Source organism: Diceros bicornis, chromosome 7, assembly GCF_020826845.1.
Source record: "Diceros bicornis minor isolate mBicDic1 chromosome 7, mDicBic1.mat.cur, whole genome shotgun sequence".
In the NCBI taxonomy this organism is placed as follows: domain Eukaryota; kingdom Metazoa; phylum Chordata; class Mammalia; order Perissodactyla; family Rhinocerotidae; genus Diceros; species Diceros bicornis.
The window spans coordinates 62526949-62548353 of NC_080746.1; the positions used below are offsets into that span (position 1 = coordinate 62526949).

Here is a 21405-nt window from a genome sequence, read left to right on the forward strand (position 1 = left end):
AGAACCTGCTGGTATGGCTGCCTCAGGTGAGCCTTCAGTGTGGGTCCTCACTGCAGAAAAGGAGGTAGTTTATTCTCTCTTTGCGACAGCTCATTTGTGAGAAAACAAGAAAAGGTGTGTGTGTGTGTACATCATTATACTTAGTACACCTGAAATTTATACAATGTTATAAACCAATGTTGCCACAATAAACAAAAAAAAAAACAAAAACAAAAAAAAAGAAAGAAAACAAGACAAGGTATGTGTGTGTGAAGTTTCATTGACTAGGTAAGCCTAGTGCTCCAAAGTAGGAATTACCTTAAAGAACAATGCAACAGCTTCCAGGACTAGAAATGAGAGAGGGATAAGATGGGGTATTTTCAAATTTCCTGTGTGATATTTTTTGATAACTCTTGAGATATTTGAAACTACGTGGTTTAATTAAAAAATATTTACTGATTTCTTCCTTTTTCTTCTGCTATGGATTTCAAATTAAATTCCTCTGTTATCAGAAAAAATATATTTTATGTTTTTCCATCTTTTAAGTGTATTGACACTTGTTTTATAGCTACAAATTATTGTTGTTTACAAAATTTTTCTATATGAATTTGAAAAGATATATATATTCTCCATTCATTGGGTGAAATGGTCTATAGATATCACTTAGGTTAAGTTGGTTGATAGTACTGGTCTTCTATATCCTTGACAGTTTTTATGCAAGCTGTTCATTCAATTATTGAGAGTGAGTTATTGAAATCCCTAACTATTATTGTTGAATTGTTTATTTTTCCTTTTATTCTTCTCCTGCATATTTTTAAGCTCTGTTAGATGCATATATATTTATAATTTTTATACTTTATTGATGTGCTGAACCCTTTATCATTATGAAATTTCCCTTTCATTCTCTCATGATATTTACTGTCTTAAAATCTATTGTGTCTAATGGTCATATAGACACTAACTATTTTATGATGGCAGCTTAGATGGTATATATTTTTTCTATCTTTTACTTTTGACCTATTTGTGTCCTTAAATCCAAAATATATTTCTTATTTGTAGCAATAATTGAATCTGACTTTTTATCCAGTCCAACAATCTCTGCCATTTACTTAGGATATTAAGATGACATTAACGCAATTATTGATGTGGCTGTATTTAAATATGCCATGTTGCTATTTGCTTTATATATGTCTCCTGTAGTTTTTAGTCTCCTCTTTCTCTTAAGAAGCTTCATTTGTGTTAAATATTTTTAATATAAAATTCTAAGTTTTCCCATTTTCTAAATTGCATTTTATTGTTGTATTTATCTAGTAGTCACTCTAGTGATTAGTATATAAATCTTATACTATCATGATCTACTTCAGATTAATACTAACTTAATTCTACTAAAATATAGAAATTTGCCTCCAACACTGCTTCATTTCCTTCTAGCAACAACAGACTTATGCTTTCAATATGGGCACCCGAGCAAATGCAGGCCAATGTCATGAAAGCCTCAGAATTTTTTGTGATAACTGGGAAGAGTGGTTCTGTTTGTTTCTGGAGTTTGTATCAGGAGATTGATGTTCTTTTCACGAACTGAGAATAAAGTCAATGTAGAGGGAATAAATAGAATTTGAAGAAGGGCATAGATCAGATACAGATGACAACATTTGACAATGTTCAAAATTAAGCTTTCACTAAGGGATAACTGCCCCCAAAATCCTTTTCTCTACTTAATCTACTTTTATTTGGTTTTTGTTGTATAGAAACAAAAGCCCTAATGCAGAGAAGAAAACCCTTTTTTTAGTGGTTGTGTAGACTCATCTGTTGCCCTAGTTTTTGGTTACATGAAGGAACTAAGTCTGAGATAAAAGAGACGAAATGTATTGGCACATATCTGTTCAAGCAAATAAAACAAAATCTGTGATAATAAGGAAGATCAGATGTCTAAAACTTGTTGAGTATGCACAAAACTGGCTTAGTAGAGACTGAAGAGGAGGATGCAGATTGTAGTTTTTAGCACATTGACCAAATGGATATTGGAAACATTATGGACAATGGAGTATAGGGGAGGAGATAATTTGGTTGTTGAACAGTAAGTTACTTATTAAACATCCTAAGTGAATAGCACCTGTGGCTTCTTTACTATTGAATATATTAACCTGCATTTAAGAGGCAACATTGAGTAAAAATAGAGAGTTGGAAATTACCTGCACATGTGTGTTGAATTTAAGGGAGTAGATGGGGCCACTTATACATAGTGGATAAAATGAGAAGAGAGAGACCTGAGAAATGCCTCCAGTAATATATTTGTTTGCTTGTACCTTCAGCAAAAACCATGTAAACTTCTTGAGGAATGTTTTTATTATTTACTCATTTTTTATTCTCCAAAGCCTGGCATAGCGCTTAGTAAATAATAGTGCATCATTTTATATTTCCATTAACTAAATGAAAGAACCATGAATTATTCAAATCATTTCATGGGGAGCCTTATGCACTTTGGGAAAAATATTATGGCCCTCTTATTTTCCTCATAAATACACCTCCTCTCCAGATATTGAAAGCTTCATGTTGTACTTCCAAAAGGGTCAAAGCTGTTTGTTCCTGTTAGGAAACCTGACAATCTCGTATGAGTCTTCTGGAATGATTAGCCTGACGCTTTTCTTTACTTTTTGGCTCTCACAATGGGACCATCTCTAGTCCCACCACAACAGGGAGTGGTGGGGATGTGATTAAGCTTTCCAAGTGGAGAAGGCCTATCACTTCTTGAGTCATGTTTTCTCTTTCCTCTCTAAGTTGTGAACGGCGTCTTGGAAAGGTATGTGAGGGAGACCAGAGATGGTCCTTCTGTGCTGCGAAAAGAGATTTGAAACCATTAGGGTTATCTGGTGGTCAATAAGAATAAAATATCACTCAGGGCAGGAAATTTTGCACGTAGATTATCTTAAATTTCTATTCATAAATCACGACTTCAATGCTCTATAACTCTTGAGAATAGACCAGATTCTATGGTAAAGAATTGGTTAGGGGAAGTCATAGAGTTTGGTATAATAGCTGTATTAGGGATAAGACGTTGCAGTATCAGACCCCTGTGACTCTATCAATTTTATTCATCGATTGCCTTTATCTCACTTAGGTTCCCATAATTCCAGGGGCTTGACTTATGGGAAGGTTCTGTCTTCATTATCCGCCTAACATCCAAAATTGAAGACAACTCCTTTATACTTAAGTTTTCCCCTGGGAATATAGGAGACCAGGTCCTTATATGTGCTCCTGTTTAGATTTCTTAAAACAGACTTAAATATCCAGGGACATTTTGACCCTAGAGCAAACAAATAATCCGTCTTGGTCACTCATTTTAGAAGCCAGAATGGAAAGGTGCATCCTTGTGTCTGTATTTGGACAATTACCTGACAGCATCACAGTCTTCCCAAACACATGAAGGAATACTTTATTCTCATGACAGCTCCTTTGTAATGAAACAAGGCAAGGTGTGTGTGTGTGAAGTTACATTGTCTAGGTAAGCCTAATGCTCCAAAGGTCCAATTACTTTGAAGAGCCATGAAAGAGTTTCCAAGGCTAGAAATGAGATATGAATAAGAATGTATTCACTGGCCTATGTGGCCCAGGCACAAGGACATTTATCAGGGGCCCTACCTGGAGGACTCTAATTGGTCCATAGTTTCTCCTCTCCCTTTCTGTCGTCCTCCAAGAATTCAACTTTCATTTTCACTTGGCTCCTCCGGATCTCTTTGTGGCCATCAGGCTCCTGGTTTGGTGAGTGAATCCTGGCTGCCTCTGCCCCTGGCCTGCCTTTCTCTTCTTCAAGGAATTACAACTTCTCCATTGGTGTCTGAAGGTGGGTTGAGTAGTTTGTAGACGGCAGAGATTGGGAGACTTCAGAGGAAAAAATGAAATCTCTTGAGTGAGTTAAATTTTACTTCAGGAAGCTGTTCTCAAGGAGGAAAAAGGCCTAGCATGAAGGCACCCTGCTGAGAGCGCTGACTGAAGGATAGTCTGGGGTAGCGTAGTCTTAAAAGAAGGGAGATTTGAAGAAGTCAAAGGCTTTGTTTGGTTCCTGCAGGGACCATTCTTTCTCCAAGCTGAATTTACCCATATCTCCTACTCATTCTATAATTTTGCATTGTACCTGGTTGAGGATTTCCAGTCTCCTCGAATTTTCAGGGGTACAAAGTCCTTTTCCCCAGCAACAGGAACAAAGGCAGAGGGATCACTGAATCCTAATAGCTTAACGCCTATGAATGTAACAATCTAGTATTTCTGAATGATTCTGTAGATAAGTTTTCATCTCTTAGCCTGTCTGTGCTTAAGAGCCTTGATGGAGTGACAGGTGGCAAGCTCGGTAGCCTTTATCTACTCACTTGTCCAGACACAAGGAATTGCTGCAGGTTCTTAAAAAATTACTAACCTTGTTCATCCTTTTCCTTGAGCCACAGCTGCCACCCAGAAATAGAGCTCAGCTGAGAAATCAGGAGAAAGAGGAGCATGTAGGAAGAATTTCCAGAAGTGGTATTTTTTCTAACTTTAATAAATAAAATGAGTTACTTGACTGAGGTTAATGATATAAAAACATGTCAGAAGAAGCAGTACGATTACAAGATCCTGAGACTCATGAGAGAAGGAAGTTAGAGTAGGGGAATCTCTGTGTTTAGTCCCCCTTCCTATAGAAGGTACAGCTGCACCCGCCTGACTCAGGCATATGGAAGACACCAGTCAAATCTCTTTTCTCACTCTGACTTCCTCTCCTGTGACCCAATCTTCGTTTATCAAAGTTGACTTTGAAGATTATCACCTGTGCTACATAGTATTGTCCCCCTCTCAGGTCTAAGTCAGTGTTAGGCACCTGTCCTCTGAGCTCATATAGTACAACTCTGTCATGCCAGTTATCACAGGGATTTAGAATTGATTTGTTACATTTCTGCTTCACTTTTTAATTTGCTAGTATTATAATAAGTTTATATTAAATAGTGTAAGATGACTACCTGGCAAATAAAATGTAGCACAATTTCTTTGTTCCATTTTATTTAGGAAAGGTGACTCTTTCCATTTAACATCAGTAGTCTGTGACTTCTCATGTTTAAAGAAATATTTTTACTCCAGTGAAAAACAAGAAAATTCTGTCCGCAGCCTTATTATTTGGACTTTGACACAGTTATTGTCTTTCAATGGTTTTCTTGCCTGTCTTTGGCTGTCATCTCTGATACATGTTGATTTTGTATTCTCCTGAACTCACATGTCAGAAGACCAATGAGTAAGGTGTAAATTGTCTGACACCCATGGCAGCTGACTAACATGGAATTTGTAGCAGGGCACACAACTCATGTTCTCATAGCTAGCTCCCTCATTGCTGTGGAGCCCTTGGGTCACTGCTTAGGTAGAGGAGGGTTCATCCTCCACGTGAGAGGACTCTAGCTCCTCTGTACATTGCCCTTCATTGTCCATTGTGACAGAAGCTGCTTTGACATTATCTCCTTGTAACCCCTCTGTGAAAATAACTTCTATATCCCTATGGTAGAAAACATGATCTGCTTCTCTCTCCTCTATAGGTTCTTGATACATCTCATCATTGGTTGAATGTTGAATGGGATGAGAAATAATTGGAGGCCTCACTCCCATGTTTGAGTCACAGCTTGAGTCATAAACAGGGGTAAACATTATCATGTAATATTTACCCCTGATATAATATTTACTTCTGATCTTGCTATTCATTAGACCCTGACCTGGGCTTTAGTCTTTACGACCAGGAGTAAATGCATATGGCCTTGGACTATTTTCTATATGTGTACCATTAGGGGAATTACACTTTTGGTTCACCTTCAGCTTCATTCTTTATCAGGTTCCCTTCATGTATGATGAACATGGCACAAGGAGACACTTTCAGTAGGTCTAAATTTATCTCCATGCAGTCTTTATAGCTTTTCCCTCGCTTGTGCAGAGCAAAGGTAAAACTTACTGGTTGTCTCATGCTGGAGATCTTCCATTTACCGTCAAACTTTGGCGACTATCAGGACATTAATATCTATTGAGATCTTCCCTTTCATTGTTTATTGCCTCATAAGCCCATTTGCCTGGAGCTCCTGACAGAACTTCTCATCCTAGCCTATGGCCACATGGCCATATTGAGTGCAGGTCGGAGAATAAGCATCACTGTGCCACCATTCTATAATACTCTCCATGACTGACTGCCAGCAGCAGTTTGCAATCTGGATGGCCATTTCCATCCATGTGTCCAAAATGACATAAACTTCCAGGTTCACTTAGCTTAGCTGGAGGACACAGGACAAGAGACACACCATATCTCATGGCTACCTTAGGTGAGTTTTCAGTGATGGACCTTACAGTGGTACAGGAAATACTTTATCCTTGTAATCCCAGCTTTGTAAGAAGCCAGAGGAGGAGAATGTGTGTAAAACTACCACAAGTGAGATAAGCCTAGTGATACAAAAAATTGATTACCTTGTGAAAACTCATAAACACAGCTTGCAGGGGCTAAATAAGACACATCTTGATTATAAGAATCACATTCTCCCTGTGAAAAATGAGGTCTGTTCTTACTAACTGACATTTAAGGTCTATACAAAGACGTCTCAGTCCAAATGCACTTTAGACCTTAGGCCATTTTTACAATCATGGCAGCTGAACATCCATTTTATTGTAACCCAGGAGGTTTTCCAGGGGGAACAATAATTACCGAGAGAAGAGAAAGCCAATATCATATTACAGAAAGAAGCTCAGCCCTGAGGTTAAGTCTATGTTACAATTTATCCAGTCCCACTCCCAGTCCCATCCTTCTACCTCATCTTGTCTCTCACTCTCATCTGCTCTTCTCCATTTCCTTCATCATCTTGTCCCTCAAGCTGTCATCATCTCTCCCCTGAGCAACTGTGCATGCTTCGTAACTGATCTTCCCAATTTCATTCTGGATCCATCCAACATTTCACAGCTCACGTGCAGAGCTAAATATGTCCCCACTCTTCTCTGATAGGAAAACTTTGATAATTTCTCCTTCTTCTTGCAAAAAGGTCCCTAAATATTACATAAGTTTGGAATAGTCATCTTTTATGATCACTGCAGGCTCATGTGATACCAAAGGTCCAGCAGTTTTCTGCACATCAGGCAAACTGGCATTTTAAAACTCATACAAGATGAGGGGTCTTCTATGAACAGGTCATTTCTTCAACCTAACATATTTTTTCCTCTCTCTCATCCCATATTTCCTTCATCTTCTTCAGCTTGCAGTTCAACTTTTATGTTTTCAATTTGGAATTCTTGGATATCCATTCATTTGCCCCCATTATTTGATTTCCCAAAAACCTGTATGTCTCTCTAGTAATGTTCTTCACATTTGCTCTTTTCTACACGTAGGTCTGAATATTTAATTTACTATTACTCTCCAGGTCAACTTCAAGTTCATAGTGGTGTAGGTTTTCTGTTTATACATATCATTGTGTTTTTGGATAGTATTCCATTTGTTAGCATAATTCGTCATCAGTGATAGTTTGTTGAATCATCTTGCCTAGTATTTTGAGACTTCTTTCTCAAGACTAACATTCATTCCATCTTTGCTTCTCTTCTCCCGGGTATCTGAGGTGTGTGATCTTCTCCCCAGTATTTGAGGTGTGTGATCCTATGAGTATTTCCTATGAGTATCATATCTCTCTCTCTACCATCCACATACATACACACATTTAAGGTCTTATCAATGTCCATGGAATATTTCAGGCTGAGGTAAAATCTCACCATTTATAAACACAATAGTCTCTGGAAATTCCAACTTAATCTTGATCTCTTCATTTCCACACCCCCCATTGCTCTGAGCATGAATTCTGCCTATGAAATATCCTCTGTTCCTCTTTGAATGACTCTAGGGGATAAGAGGAGCCAGACCTCTGAGGGACCCCAAATACATTAGGTTTGTCTCACCTCTGTGTATTGAAGATAAACGATCTTTGTAAGTCACTTCTTATCTTTATTTGTACTTCTGATAAAGGGTTTGCTCTTTCCATGTACGCACACACCTTGTCATATATTATGGCATGATAATAAGATAAATCATTGCAAATGTAGAGCAAGTGATAGCAAAGCTTACGCTCTAAATAAGTTAGTCAAAGCAGGTCTTTCTGATAAGAGAACATGTAAGGAGAAAATTCACAGATGTATAAGAGTGAGTCATACTGATATCAGGGCAACTGAGAGAAGAGCAGTTGTAAAACTCTAGAGGCTTAAGTGGTTTGGTGCTTTTAACCTTGAGTATGTGTTTTTGGCATGGGAAAGAACAAGCAGCATAGATGGGTCACACAGAGATCTTGGTAGAAAAGTCCTCAGGTCATCCTTTCATTCGGTTAAAATAAAGGAAAATATCAATCATGGTACAGAACATGATGGGATTTGTCGTGTGACATGAACTGGGACTAAAATATTTAAAATTATTAGGAAAATTCTTTTTTACCGAGCCACCAAGCCTCTTTCCTTGTTTCATGTCCTTCAATATTTTGGTCTTGGCTCTTCCTTGATTTCTAAACATTTAATTTCATTTTATTCTTACCTTTCTTATTCTGTCCCCTTTTACTTTCCCAATCATGCAGGATCTGTGAGCAAGAGGAGCCTCAGGACACGTAAGACGGGGTAGCAGTAGAGATGGCGTCAGGAATCCTGGTGAACATAAAGGAGGAGGTGATCTGCCCCGTCTGCCTGGAGCTCCTGACAGAACCCCTGAGCCTACCCTGTGGCCACAGCTTCTGCCAAGCCTGCATCACCGCAAACCACCAAGAGTCCATGATTGGCCAACAAGGAGGCAGTAGCTGCCCTGTGTGCCAAATCACTTACTGGCCTGGGAACATGCGACACAATTGGCATATGGCCAACATAGTGGAGAGACTCAGGGAGGTCAAGTTGAGCCCAGAGGAGGAGCAGAAGAGAGATCTCTGTGTGCACCATAAAGAGAAACTCCTGCTCTCTTGTAAGGAGGATGGGAAGGTCATTTGCTGCCTGTGTGAGCATTCTCAGGAGCACCATGGTCACCACATATTCCTTATAGAGAATATTGCACACCAATATCAGGTAAGAGACCAGGATAGAGGAAAGACAGAGCAGAAAAGGATACTTGTTGGGAAATCTCCAATATGCGTTTGACTTTAATTACCTTGTCACCATAGCCCAGAGGCCTGTCATTTTTTTCTTCTTATGCTCATTGTCTAAGGCCTGCAGGCCAATTCTGTGCATTTCATCCAATTACATAAGGATAAGCCTACAGTACAGACTCTTAGCCAGAAGTACATATTTTTGTACCTTGTGCTAGTGGGTAGAGATTTGGTGCCCAAGAAAAGCTCCCATTACCTCTTTGAACAGGCGAGTTAACTGGAAGCTGGGTGGGTTGAGATATAAGTTCTTTCCTTCCCTCAGGATCAGATTTCTTTTTCTAGGAAAAGGAGAATCAGTCTTCTCTTCGGGAGAGGATGCTGACTTCTACCTCTGAGTACTAAAGAACACATTCACCACCTCAACTTTTCTTCTAAGTCATAGATACTAATTGCTGTTCTCACAGTTCGTGTAAACTCTAGTGTCTCAGGATATCAGCCTGAATTCTTCCGCATTTATTGTCCATTCCAATGCGGAGAAAGCCCAGTGCTTGACTCTGGTTTGATACCTTCCTCACAGGAGAAGCTCCAGGCAGCTCTGGAGAGGCTGAGTTTGGAGCAGCATGAAGCTGAGAAGATGGAGACTGACGTTAGAGAGGAAAGTACTTCCTGGAAGGTAGGAGGAGACACGTCCTGAGGAAGTTAAACTGAAATTTGTGCAGAACCTTGTTTGTTAGTCACGAGGAGCCCCCTTCTTCTTTGATCCCTGACAGCTGATATGTCAAAAAGTGTTTGATTAGTCCTCTTCCTTATCCTTTCCCTGTGGGGGGGGGGGATTGAAATGTGAACATGTCACAAATGAACAAAGATATTTGGAGACAAGTATTCACTTAGGCAGAATCTCTGATGAGGACAGCTAGTGAATTTTGTATTCCACTCCTGTCACATTTTTTGTCTTTGACTCTTCGCAGGGAAGACATTTGGCAAGGGCTCATGGTTCTATCCTCAGCGTACAACTTTTTGCAGAGGGTACGGGGGCAAGAGAAATACCGGAAGGCTTCATTGTCCTGGAAAGTTGTGTCAAAGCTGAGCCACACCCAGGTATCAAATGGCTCAGAGTTGGTCTCAATAATGCAGATTTGAGGGTATTATTTTGAAATGTGATGAAGAGAAAATAATAGGAAAAGTCAGCTTACCCAAGAGTTTCTCCCTTGCTTCTATCTGACTTCCCTGTGAGAACTTCCCGAATAGAATGGTTCTTTTTGGCTTCCAGTCCCTGCCTGGGAGCCTGAGTTCCTCTCTCTCTTTCTCATTCTGGAAGAATCTATTACAAAATGAGACCTACGTGTCCAGGCAGTTGAAACAAATGAGAGGTATCTTGGACAGTGAGGAGCAGAGGGAGCTGCTAAAGCTGAAGAATGGGGCAGGAGATATTCTTCATAACTTGGCTGAGGCTGAGAGTGAGCTGGTCCAGTAGAGCCAGTTGGTGAGAGCTCTTATCTCAGATGTGGAGCATCGGTTACAGGGGTCAACAATGGAGATGTTGCAGGTAAGACTTAGGATGAAGCCCAGTCTCTGAGATTTGAGAAATATGAAGACTAGTTTACCTCTACCCTTTATTGCTGTGTTCTTTCTGATGGTGAGACTAGGTTTCCTTTGGCCCTGCAGTAACCCTTTCTTGCATCTATCAGGGTTATAGGAATAACTGAATACATGAATAACAAGGGATAACTTCATTTTTATCAATTTATCAAGGGCACTGCAAAAATTTGACCTTGGAAATATGATCCATTGTGTCCAGTGATATTACATAGGCCCCTGTTTTCTGCGATCTAGTGTTAAGCATTTATTAGGTCCCCTTCATGGTCCAGCTTATCACAGATAAACACATGCACTTTGGATTCCAAGGGGATTTATTTTTCCCCCCTCACAGAAGGATTTGAGATTTTTCACCCACTTTCTCTACTTATTGAAAAAAATTTGTGAGGGACTGGTATTATTTATTCTTCAAATATTTAATAGAATTTTCCAGCGAAGCCATCTCACTCTGGGCTTTTCCTTTTGGAAGGGTTTAAAATATTTTTTTTTTTACTTGAATTAGGGATATTTAGATTTTTTTATAGTTCCTGACTCAGTATTGTGGTAATGTATGTGATTGTCTGAATTTGTTCATTTTGTCTAAGTTGTCTGATTTGTAGATGAAAAGTTAATCATAAGAATCCCTTATAAACCCTTTAATTTCTACAGCAGTTACAGTAATGTCATTTCTTTTATTCATGATCTTGGTGATTTGCGTTATTTCTTTTCTTTTTCTTTTTCTGCCTTTTTTTGGTCAGTTTTATTATGTTTTGTCAATTTTGTTGATTTTTTTCAAGAAGAAATCTTATCACTTCATTGATTTTATCCATTTTTTAACCTTTCTATGACATTTATCTCTGTGCTCTCACCTTTAATGTTTTCTTTGTGTATGTATGTGTTTACCTATGCAGGTGGCACATGTGTATGTGTGCTGGGTCTAATTTGCTTTGCCTTTTCTAATTTTTTAAAAAGTGGAAACTTAGATCACTGATTTGAGCCCATCTTTTCTGATATAGTATCTAATGACATAAGTGCACTGCTTTAGCTGTATTCCATAAATTTTGATTTTGGGGTTTTATTTTCACTCAGTTCAAGTTGTTTTCAAATTTCTTTTGTGATTTTTTTGTTAACCCTTGGGATATTTGAAATTGTGTTGTTTAATTAAAAAATATTTAGTGATTTCTTACTTTTTCTTCTGCTATGGATTTCAAATATAATTCCTCTTATCACAGAACATATATTTTATTATTTAAATCTTTTAATGTCATTGACACTTGTTTCATAGCTTAAAATTCTGTAGGTCTACAAAATTTTTCTATATGAATTTGCAAAGAATGTATGTTCTGCATTCATTGGGTGAAATGATCTGTAGATGTCAGTTAGGTTAAGTTGGTTCACAGTATTGTCCAGATCTTCCATACCTTGATAGTTTTTCTTCAAGCTGTGCACTCATTTATTCAGAGTGGGTTATTGGACTCTCCAACTATTGTTACTGAAATGTCTATTTTTCCTTTTAAGACTGCTTTGTGTATTTGGAAGCTCTGTTGTTGCATGCGTATACATTTATAATTGTTATATCTTCTTGACGTACTGAACCTTTTATCATTATGAAATTTCCCTCTCACTCTCTCATAATATTTATTGAATTAAAGTCTTTTTTTGTCTAATACTAATAGAAACACTTGACCAATCTTATTATTTCTGCTTGTATGGTATATATTTTTCTACATTTTTAAATTCACCCTACTTGTGTATTTTAATCCAAAATATGCTGTTATAGATAGCAATCATTTAATTTTGCTTTTTATCCAGTTCCACAGTCTCTGGCTTTTCATTAGAGTATTAAGTCAATGACATTTAATGCAATTATTGATATAACTATATTTAAATTTACCATTTTACTGTTTGCTTTCTATCTGTCTTCTGTCATTTTTATTCTCCTCTTTCTCCTTAAGAAGCTTCGTTTGTATTAAATAACTATTCCTTTCATAAAATTTTAATTTTTCCTATTTTCCAACAGTATTTTTTTTTTTAGTTTTCTTCCTAGTGGTTTCTAGAGTGATTACAAAATGAACTTTATCCTATCACAGTCTACTTCAGAATAATACTGACTTAGTTTCAGTGAAATGTAGAAATATGCCTCCAACACTGCTTCATTTCCTTCCATCAGTAATATGTGAAGCTTTCAATATGGGCACCCGGCCCAATATAGGCCAATGTCACGAAGGCCTCAGAATTTTTTGTGATAACTGGGAAGAGTAGTTCTCTTTCTTCTGGAGTTTATATGAGGAGATTGATGTTCTCTTCATGAACGAAGAATAGAATCAATACAGAGGGAATAGATCAAATTTGGAGAAGGACAAGACCAGATCTTGATGAGCAGGTTTGAGGTTTGACTCAAATTTAACTTTGAGTCAACTTTGACTAAAGCTATAACTGCCCCATTTGTCCTTTTCTCTGCTTAATCTAGTTTTATTTGTTTTTTTGTCATATACAAAAGAAAGCCCTAATACAGAGCACCAAACCATTTTTTTGGCATGTGTAGACATAGCTGTTGGACTAGATTTGGTGACACGGAGGAAGTAAGTCTGAGACAAAACAGAATAAATGTATTGATACATATCTGTTCAAGCAAATAAAACAATATCTCTGATGACAAAGGGGATCAGATGGCTAAAAACTGTGAAGAATGTCGACTAAAGTGGTTTGGTAGAGACTGAAGAGGAGGGTAAATATTGTAGTGTTTTGGACATTGACCAAGTGGATATTGGTAACATTATGGACAATGGGACATAAGAGAGGAGACAATTTGGTTGGTGGATTGTAATTTATATATTAGACATGCTAAGTTGCTGATTCTTGTGGCTTCTTTACTACTGAATATATTCACCTGCATTTAGGAAGCAAAACAGAAGAAATACAGAGTTGGAAATCAACATCACGAACATGTATTGAATTTAAGGGAGTAGATGAGGTCACATAGATAGTGGATAAAAGAAGAAAAGACTTGAGATTTTTCCTACATTAATAATTTGTTTGCTTGTACCCTCAGCAAAAGCCCTGTAACTTTCTTGAGGAACATTATGATTATTTACAAATTTTTGATTCTCCAAATCCTGGCATAGTACTTGGAAAATAGTAGTATATCACTTTACATTTCCATTGAATAAATGAAAGAATGATGAATTATTCAAATTATCACTTGGGGAGCCTTATGCACTTGGGGAAAAAATTATGGACCTCTTGTTTTCCTCATAGATATATCTCATCTCCAGATACTGGAAGCCTCATGCTATACTTTCACAAGGGTCAACCTTATTTCTATCTTTTAGGAAACATTACAACATCTCATGAGTCTTCTGGAATAATTGGCTTGGTTCTTTACTTTTTTAATCTCACTTTGGGATCATGTCTATGCCCACCACATCATGGGGTGGTGGGGATATGATGAAGCTGTGTAAGTGGAGATGGCATATCACTTCTTGACTCATGTTTTCTCTTTCTCCTTAGGATGTAAATGACATCATGAAAAGGTATGTGAGGGATACCAGAGATGGTCCTTCTGTGCTATGAGAAGAGTTTTACAGCCATTTGCTTTATCTAGTGTTCAATTAGAATGAAACGTCGCTCAGGGCAGGGCATTTGAGGTATAGTTTTACCATAAATTTCTGTTCATAAATCATTGCTTGAGTGTTCTATAACTATTGAGAATAGACCAGGGTTCTATGGTAGGACACTTAGATGGTGGGAAGTTATAAAGTTTCGTTCCAGGACCAGTATTAGGGATAAGACACTGCATCATCAGAACCCTGTGATTTTATAAATGTTTTTCAACTGGCGTGCCTGAATTGAAGTCAGTTTTCCCTATTTTATAGGTGCCTGACTTACTGTGGGAAGGTCCTATCTTCTTTATCTGCCAAGCACACAGATTTGGAGAAAACTCCTTTATATTTAAATTTCTGCCTTGGGTTAGAGGAGACCAGGTCTTTCTCTGTGGTTCTGTTTAGATTTGCAAAAACAAACTTGAATCTCAAGTATTTTGTCCGGATGCAAAAAAGTGATCCATCTTGATTACATACTTTAGAAGCCAGATTGGAAAGGTGTCATATTTGTGTCTAAATTTGCACACCTACGTGGCAGCATCAAGCTCTTTCCTAACAAGTGAAATTCAGACTACTATTAGTTTGTTGTTGGTAACATCTTCTTTTCCAAGTGTTTATAATGGTTCTCAGAGAACATGGAATCTCAGACATTATTCAGAGGGCCTAGATACTGGGCAGCAGACTTTGAAGATGTGGGTCATCTCCAGACAGTATTCCTATACTTGATATGTCTTAAACACCCAGGAGACAGTTCCGCAACTTCCCTTTTGATCACCTCCCTGGGAACCCACATCCGTGCAGTGACTTTTTCCACACATTAATTTTTTTGAAGGTACCAAAGTTTTGTTTTATTTTATTAAATCCAGTATTTCATAAAATGTCATATGACTTGCAGGAGTTAGAGCAGGAGAGGTTAATGATTTCACATTGAAAGGAAAAAACTATGCTTCTGAGAGGTGTGGACCCTCCAAAGATCACGCAGAGGGTAAATGGAGAAGTAGACATGAGCGTATTTCTTCTGGTGCAGTGTCAGGGATATCCTCTCTCCCCTCCTCAGGTTGTTCAAAGAAGAGGATTTAAGGATATCAATGGGCTGAAAGGTGAGGAGACAGCGGTCTTGGACAGACACAAGGTCAGAAGTGTAGGATGATCAATTTTTGTCTTCTCTAGGAGTGAGACTTGGAGCTTGAAAAGGCCAGAAATGGTTTCCCAGAAACTGAAGAGTGCATTTGGAGTTTCAGATCTGAGCCAGATGCTACAAGTGTCTAAAGGTGAGGAGAGCCAGGGCAAAAATGTGGGTGTGGGATTCTTGTAGTATCAGGGCAAAATGGGGGAGTGGATGTTGTTTCTAGAAGAGGATAAAAGAGAGGAAGTAGGCCAGACACAGAGAGAGATCCTGGGCTGAATATGATCAAATTTTAGGAGGAATGACCAGGTGTTTCCTTTTTCCTCTCATTCACAACTATAGCCTCACAGGGCTCCCCTGCCCTGTCCTCACTCTAGAGAGAAGATAGGTATCACTGTTCACTCCTTTGCTTCTAACAATGTCATTGCAACTTCTGTCATTTCAGAGCTCACAGAGGTCCAACGCTACTGGGGTAAGAAGAAATTACAGGGTCCTCAAATTTCCATGTTCTGATCCCTTTTTAGAAGTTGAGGTTACTACTAGGTCCTAGGATGTTAGCTTCATGTGTTTTTTTCCAAACCTGCATACATACAACAGTTCTTTAGTGTCCTACTCATCTCTGACCCACCAGCACAAGTTCCTCCCAGTCAAATCCCAATATTCTTCCTCACAATGTCACAAGATGCACCCATTCTGTATCCCTTACCTAACTCCTGATTTTTCCTACAGTGGACGTGATGCCGAATCCAGTCTACACTGTCTCAAATATTGTTGTATCTGCGGATCAGAGACAAGTGAGAGTTATGCAGCTTGCTGCATCTAAGAATACAGAGTCATGTGATTTTTCTGATTTTGATGTCCTGGGCCACCAATGTTTCTTCTCAGGGAAATACTACTGGGAAGTAGATGTGTCTGGGAAGATTGCCTGGATCCTGGGGATATGCAGTAAGGAAAGTTACTTCAATAGGAAATACTTCGATTGGCTTATTTTATCCCCAAATGTAAATCAAAGAAATGTTTACTCCAGATACAGACCTCAGTACGGCTACTGGGTTATAGGGTTTCAGAACGGATCTGAGTACAATGCCTTTGAAGACTCCTTTACCTGTAGTCCAAAAGTCTTGAGTCTTCCCATGGCTGTTACTCCCTGTCGTATCGGAGTTTTCCTAGACTGTGAAGCTTGCACTGTATCATTTTTCAATGTCACAAACTGTGGGTCACTCATCTACAAGTTCTCTAAATGTCGCTTTTCTCAGACTGTTTATCCATATTTTAATCTTTGGAACTGTCCAGGCCCCATCACTCTGTGCCCACCAAGCTGCTAAACAATTTTAATCCCTCACCTACTTCTGCGTAGTGCCCTTGTCCTGGGGCTTATCTCCCTTACCTGAGTTTATTTGCGCCATTCTGACTGCTTCTTCCTTTTTTCCTCTTCTTTTATTTAGAATGTGTTTGTATTAGTCTACTAGGGCTGCCGCAACAAAGTACCACAGACTGGGTGACTTAAACAACAGCAATTTATTGTCTCCAAGTTCTGAAGCCTGAAAGTTCAAAATCAAGGTGTCATCAGAGTTGGTTCATTATGAGGGCTGTAAGGAAAGGATCTGTTCTTGGTTTCTCTCTCTGGCTTGTAGATGGCTATCTTCTTCCTATGTCTCTTCACATCATCTTCTCACTATGCATGGCTGTGTGTCTAAATTTCCCCTTTTTACAAGGGCAGTAGACACAGTGGAATGGGACCTATTCGAATGACATCATTTTAACTTAATTACCTCTGTGAAGACCTCATCTCCATATAAGGTCACATTATGATGTATTAGGAGTTAGCATGACAGCATATGAATTTGGGGGAACGCAGTTCAACCGATAACTGTCTTTACACTTCCTTACCATACAGTGAAATATTGAACATTCTTTCTTAAAACCTTGTTTTCCTTAGGAGAGAATGCTTGTTTTTTTGTATTTGCAATGGAAACACATCTAATCACTCCTATAGAAAGAATAGTATTGCTGCACCTCCTCTGACATCTCTTTTCTTCCTCATTCCCTCAGCTGCTTAACAGAATTAGCAAAGCAAAACTCATAAGCCCTATCCATGTTATCTAGGACAGTGCATAGGAATCTGTCCCTAAATAGTAAATCCTTCATAGTGCATTGCTTTACCAGTGGCAGCCCATCTTTATCACGTAGTTAAAGCGAGAAGTGCATAAAGTAAATATTTACCAAGAGTAGATTTTTGGTTTTCAAAGATTTTTATGTCAAATTTATTCTCTTCACTTACAAACTGTAAGTTACTTAATATCTAACAGTCTTGTTTTCTTAAAATAAAATTGGTGTCAAAGATCATATCTGATTTCTAGGATCACTTTGAGAAACTATATTTTATTAAACGTAAGGCACTTTTCTTAGAGTCTTATATGTAGGAATAGATATTTGTTGTTATTTCTTAAAAAATGTAAACTATGTCAATGTTCTGAGGAACAATGTTGTTTCATTTTGGTTTGGTTTCACTTTAATAAAATGTTAATTGGCTCATCTGATGTCTCTTTCTTCAGATCCCAAAACCCCACTGCAGAGAGTATAAGTTTTCATGATGTGTGCTGTAGAGAGGGTCATGTCTAGGCTCAGCTGTCCTTATTACGGACAGCCTTTTGGGGTTCAGTCCTCTTCCTTGTGGAATCACTTGGGTAAACCACTCTAGTTACTACTTGAGGCAATTTTCATTTTTTTTAAGATCATTTTTAACTTATGGTGCAGCATAGAACTACCCAGGATTGCAAAGGCACAAACTGTTTTTGTAGAATTATGCATTACAAATTTGGGCAGTCTATCCCACTGTAAAACACTTGAATCAAGATTTGCAGGCCTGGAGGAGACTTGAGCCTACAGACCAGGAGCAGCAGGGGAATGAAGGGTGGCCTCAGCCTTCAGGGACACTTGAGAGGTGCGGAAACTGGTGAAAGTGTGAATGTGAATTCCCAAAATGAGGTCAAAAGCTGGACGTATTTACAATGGGTATGTAAACACAATCGTGGCCAGGTGTTCTCTCGTTAAATTCAGGAGCTAATTAAGAGATTCTTACCACAAAAGGAGAAATGTCAGTCCAGTTAACATCGAGGAGAGAAATCAGGAAGATTATGGGAATGGAAGATGATGATGGTGACAACAACCTCCCCTAGTAGAAGGAGTCAAAACTGCACTTTGTGCCCAACTATTTGGCCAACTCAACCTTCCCTCTTTTCAACACCCCCATAGCACAGGATTCAACCCAGCTGCATAACAAGGGCCTCTCCACACCTCCTGCATCACCCCCTTGGGATGGCTTACCTACATTGCTCACCACTGAGGAACCTCTCCTAGTAGGAGTCCTTCCTTGGGACCACACCTCCTCACACTGGTTCAGAATGACGATGTATCTGCCCCCTCTGCCATATTAAAAACACCAGAAAGCACAAAACTAGGTCATGTTTGTGATCTATCAGTGAGTCAGAGTTGCTCCCTGTTCTCTTCCATCTCATCCAAGACACCAGTGTCTCTGGAGCCTCAAAATGAGTTGTGTACATGACTGGTGCCAGCATTCCATCCATTTTTCTTCACCGGAGTGTTTCCATTTAATATGCAAGAGCTGTACTCAGCGTGAGGATTCAAAACCCCTCTCTTTGAGAAAATCATTTCATTGAAATGGAACTGGATCAACAGGAGCTCACCTACTAAGAATTACTCAGAGTGAGTTGCTGTGAACCTAGTATCAATCTAGATCAAGTGGAGAAGATCAGAAAGTTATCCAGTGCTCTGGTAAGAAAGGACAAAGATGTTGCTCAACTCCAAGATTTCCGATAATTAGAACTGGTTCTAACGATAAGTGAAAATAATTTTCTCTCCAGAAATACTGCATCCTTACTGACTGAAAGGTCTTGCTACCAGAAAGCTTCAAAGCTGACTTACTAGTACAATAGGGACTTTTATCACTGAGTATTGTGACAGCGTGTGTCACCTCTGCACCAAGGACAAGCCACTGGTCTAAATGCCTTGGATGCCCGGGAAGCGTATGCTAACCTGAAGCCACTGCATAGCATATGCTAACATTGTTCTGCCAATGGTAGGAAGGCCCTGACCCCCAAGGAGCAGTGCAACTTTCAAGCCTCTTGGTGCACAGTAAATCTATTGCTTGAAGCTGTGAACAGCTGAGAAATGGCCTGGAGAGGGAGAAGCTGATATTTCTTTACCCAGTATATTTTATGTGCAGAATGTAAGAGAGTTGTCTAAGCAGAAGCTGAGTGAGAGCGGAGCTTGTTTCTAGCCACTCTTGTTGACAGTGCACCTGAAGGGCCGGGATGCTCTTTTCTTGGTATTGTGTGCTCCCAACTCTCCTGAAATGTGAACTGACCAAAGAAAAAAACTGGGGAAAGCATAGGTACTGGACAAGGGAATTTTAGTGTGACTTCTGGCTGTTAGGTTTCACAGAACTTATTTATAAATGTTACTCAGGTTTAAGTATTTAAGAATACAATTACCTAATTGCAAATATGCTCTAAACCAAAAGATCTTCCCCTTTCCCACTTTTTCCTTTGCAAACACTCATTTCTGCTTCTCTGTCTCTAGTCTGCCATTGTCTACAGTCATCTCTGCATTAACTCCCCCTCGTAGTCGCTAGAGGACTCTGATGCTTTCTGAAAGAGCAACCTCTTTTGTCTTTTCCTAACTCTGAAGTGATTCCTATCATCTAACGTTTATTTGCACCATATGAGAAAAGCACAAACATTGCTGACCCGTATTCTCTTTCATTTTTGGCTAGTAATGAAAAGCAATTTTTGAGACAGGATCTGCTGCTGTTTTAAAGGTGATTGTGGGAAACTGAGCTAAAGGGGTTAGCATCTTTATTTTTATGTCAAAGATAAGGTTATTTTGAAATTATTAGGATTTTTACACAACTCTGAAATCTGTTGCTTTTGTAAACAAACAGTTGGGTCTTAGGGATCCCCCACTACCACCACCAATCCCCTTAACAACGCCAAGTATGTGTCTGCCAGGCTTTGTTCTGGGAAAACAAACCCCTCACTAAACTCTGGAGCATGACATAAGATTTTTCTAAAGAAGGCGTTCAAGGATTCTTTTCCTTTCCTTCAGTGTCATTAATGGTAAAAGGAAAGCCATTCTCTTGTTTAAACAAACAGCTTAACTCTAGAAATAAGAATGAGCATACTTCCACCCACAGAAGAGCAGGAGTTTGAAACCATCTGTTGAAGATCGTCCCTGTTGTCTTAAGAACTTTTTCCCCTATAGTTGTGCCTATAGTTTCAAAAGAAACTTAATTTCCTAATTGAGTTAATTTCACTGAGACACTAGGATTGAGTGAGATGGTGCAGAAAATGTCAATGGAAGAGGATGTTGTGCTAAGATAATAGCCTCCTACTGCTGCCTAAATGTTGAGCTGAGGCTGGGGTGGGTTCAAGGCCAGCTACATGGAGTGGCTCTGTTCAGTGACTTAATTGTATTCCAGCAATGATTGACGGTGAGTTACTCCCCCTTGTACAGTGTTTGCACAGCAGAGTAAAGGTTACTTATTACCCCCTTTCTTTAAAGAAGAAACTTCCCTTCTCTTTCCACCAATCAGAAGCTAGTTTATCTAGATATAGTAATCCTACCCTTTTTTTCCCTTACCTTTGAAAAAAGTTTCCTTTTATTGATACCTTTAAGGTTAGTTCTATCCTGCTAAATAAATTCAGTATTAATTCATGTCTAAATCATTGGGGTTAAAATATTAACTCATGTCTAAATCATTGGGTTAAAACTCTTCCAGCCATCTGGATTAATTGGAGATTCACAGAAGCAGTGGAGGCCCCTGGCTAGGAGGTGGCCTGCAGAGGAGTAGCTCCAGGGCATTTCCTGGGCTTAGAAAGAGATTGGCAAGGGATTGGCATCTCCATTGTGAGATGGGCCAACACTGGTCTCTCTTCTCCTTTATGACGTCCTCTATGGTCAATTGACTCCTGCCTGTGGCAGTGGGATAAGACTGCACAGTTGCTGGTAGGTGATTTTA

The 21405-nt window shown here is 38.9% G+C and overlaps 3 protein-coding genes across 3 annotated transcripts in view; all 3 read left to right on the plus strand.

The window, feature by feature from the left end:
- The window catches only part of LOC131408753 (E3 ubiquitin-protein ligase TRIM22-like), a 144466-nt gene that overhangs the window by 28094 nt on the left and 94967 nt on the right, over positions 1–21405 (plus strand). The gene's annotated exons all lie outside the window — the stretch shown is intronic.
- The window catches only part of LOC131408754 (tripartite motif-containing protein 5-like), a 420025-nt gene continuing 402400 nt past the window's right edge, over positions 3781–21405 (plus strand). Inside the window, exon 1 of the mRNA XM_058545797.1 lies at positions 3781–3820. The gene's annotated coding sequence lies outside the window, so the exon portion shown is untranslated. The remainder of the gene's footprint in view (positions 3821–21405) is intronic.
- Positions 8620–21405, plus strand: part of LOC131409084 (E3 ubiquitin-protein ligase TRIM22-like) — a 34521-nt gene continuing 21735 nt past the window's right edge. Inside the window, 8 exon segments of the mRNA XM_058546272.1 lie at positions 8620–9042; positions 9640–9735; positions 10381–10608; positions 14148–14170; positions 15410–15510; positions 15811–15837; positions 16095–16685; positions 18621–18724. Of these exon segments, the coding sequence (XP_058402255.1) occupies positions 8620–9042; positions 9640–9735; positions 10381–10608; positions 14148–14170; positions 15410–15510; positions 15811–15837; positions 16095–16685; positions 18621–18724 (1593 nt within the window).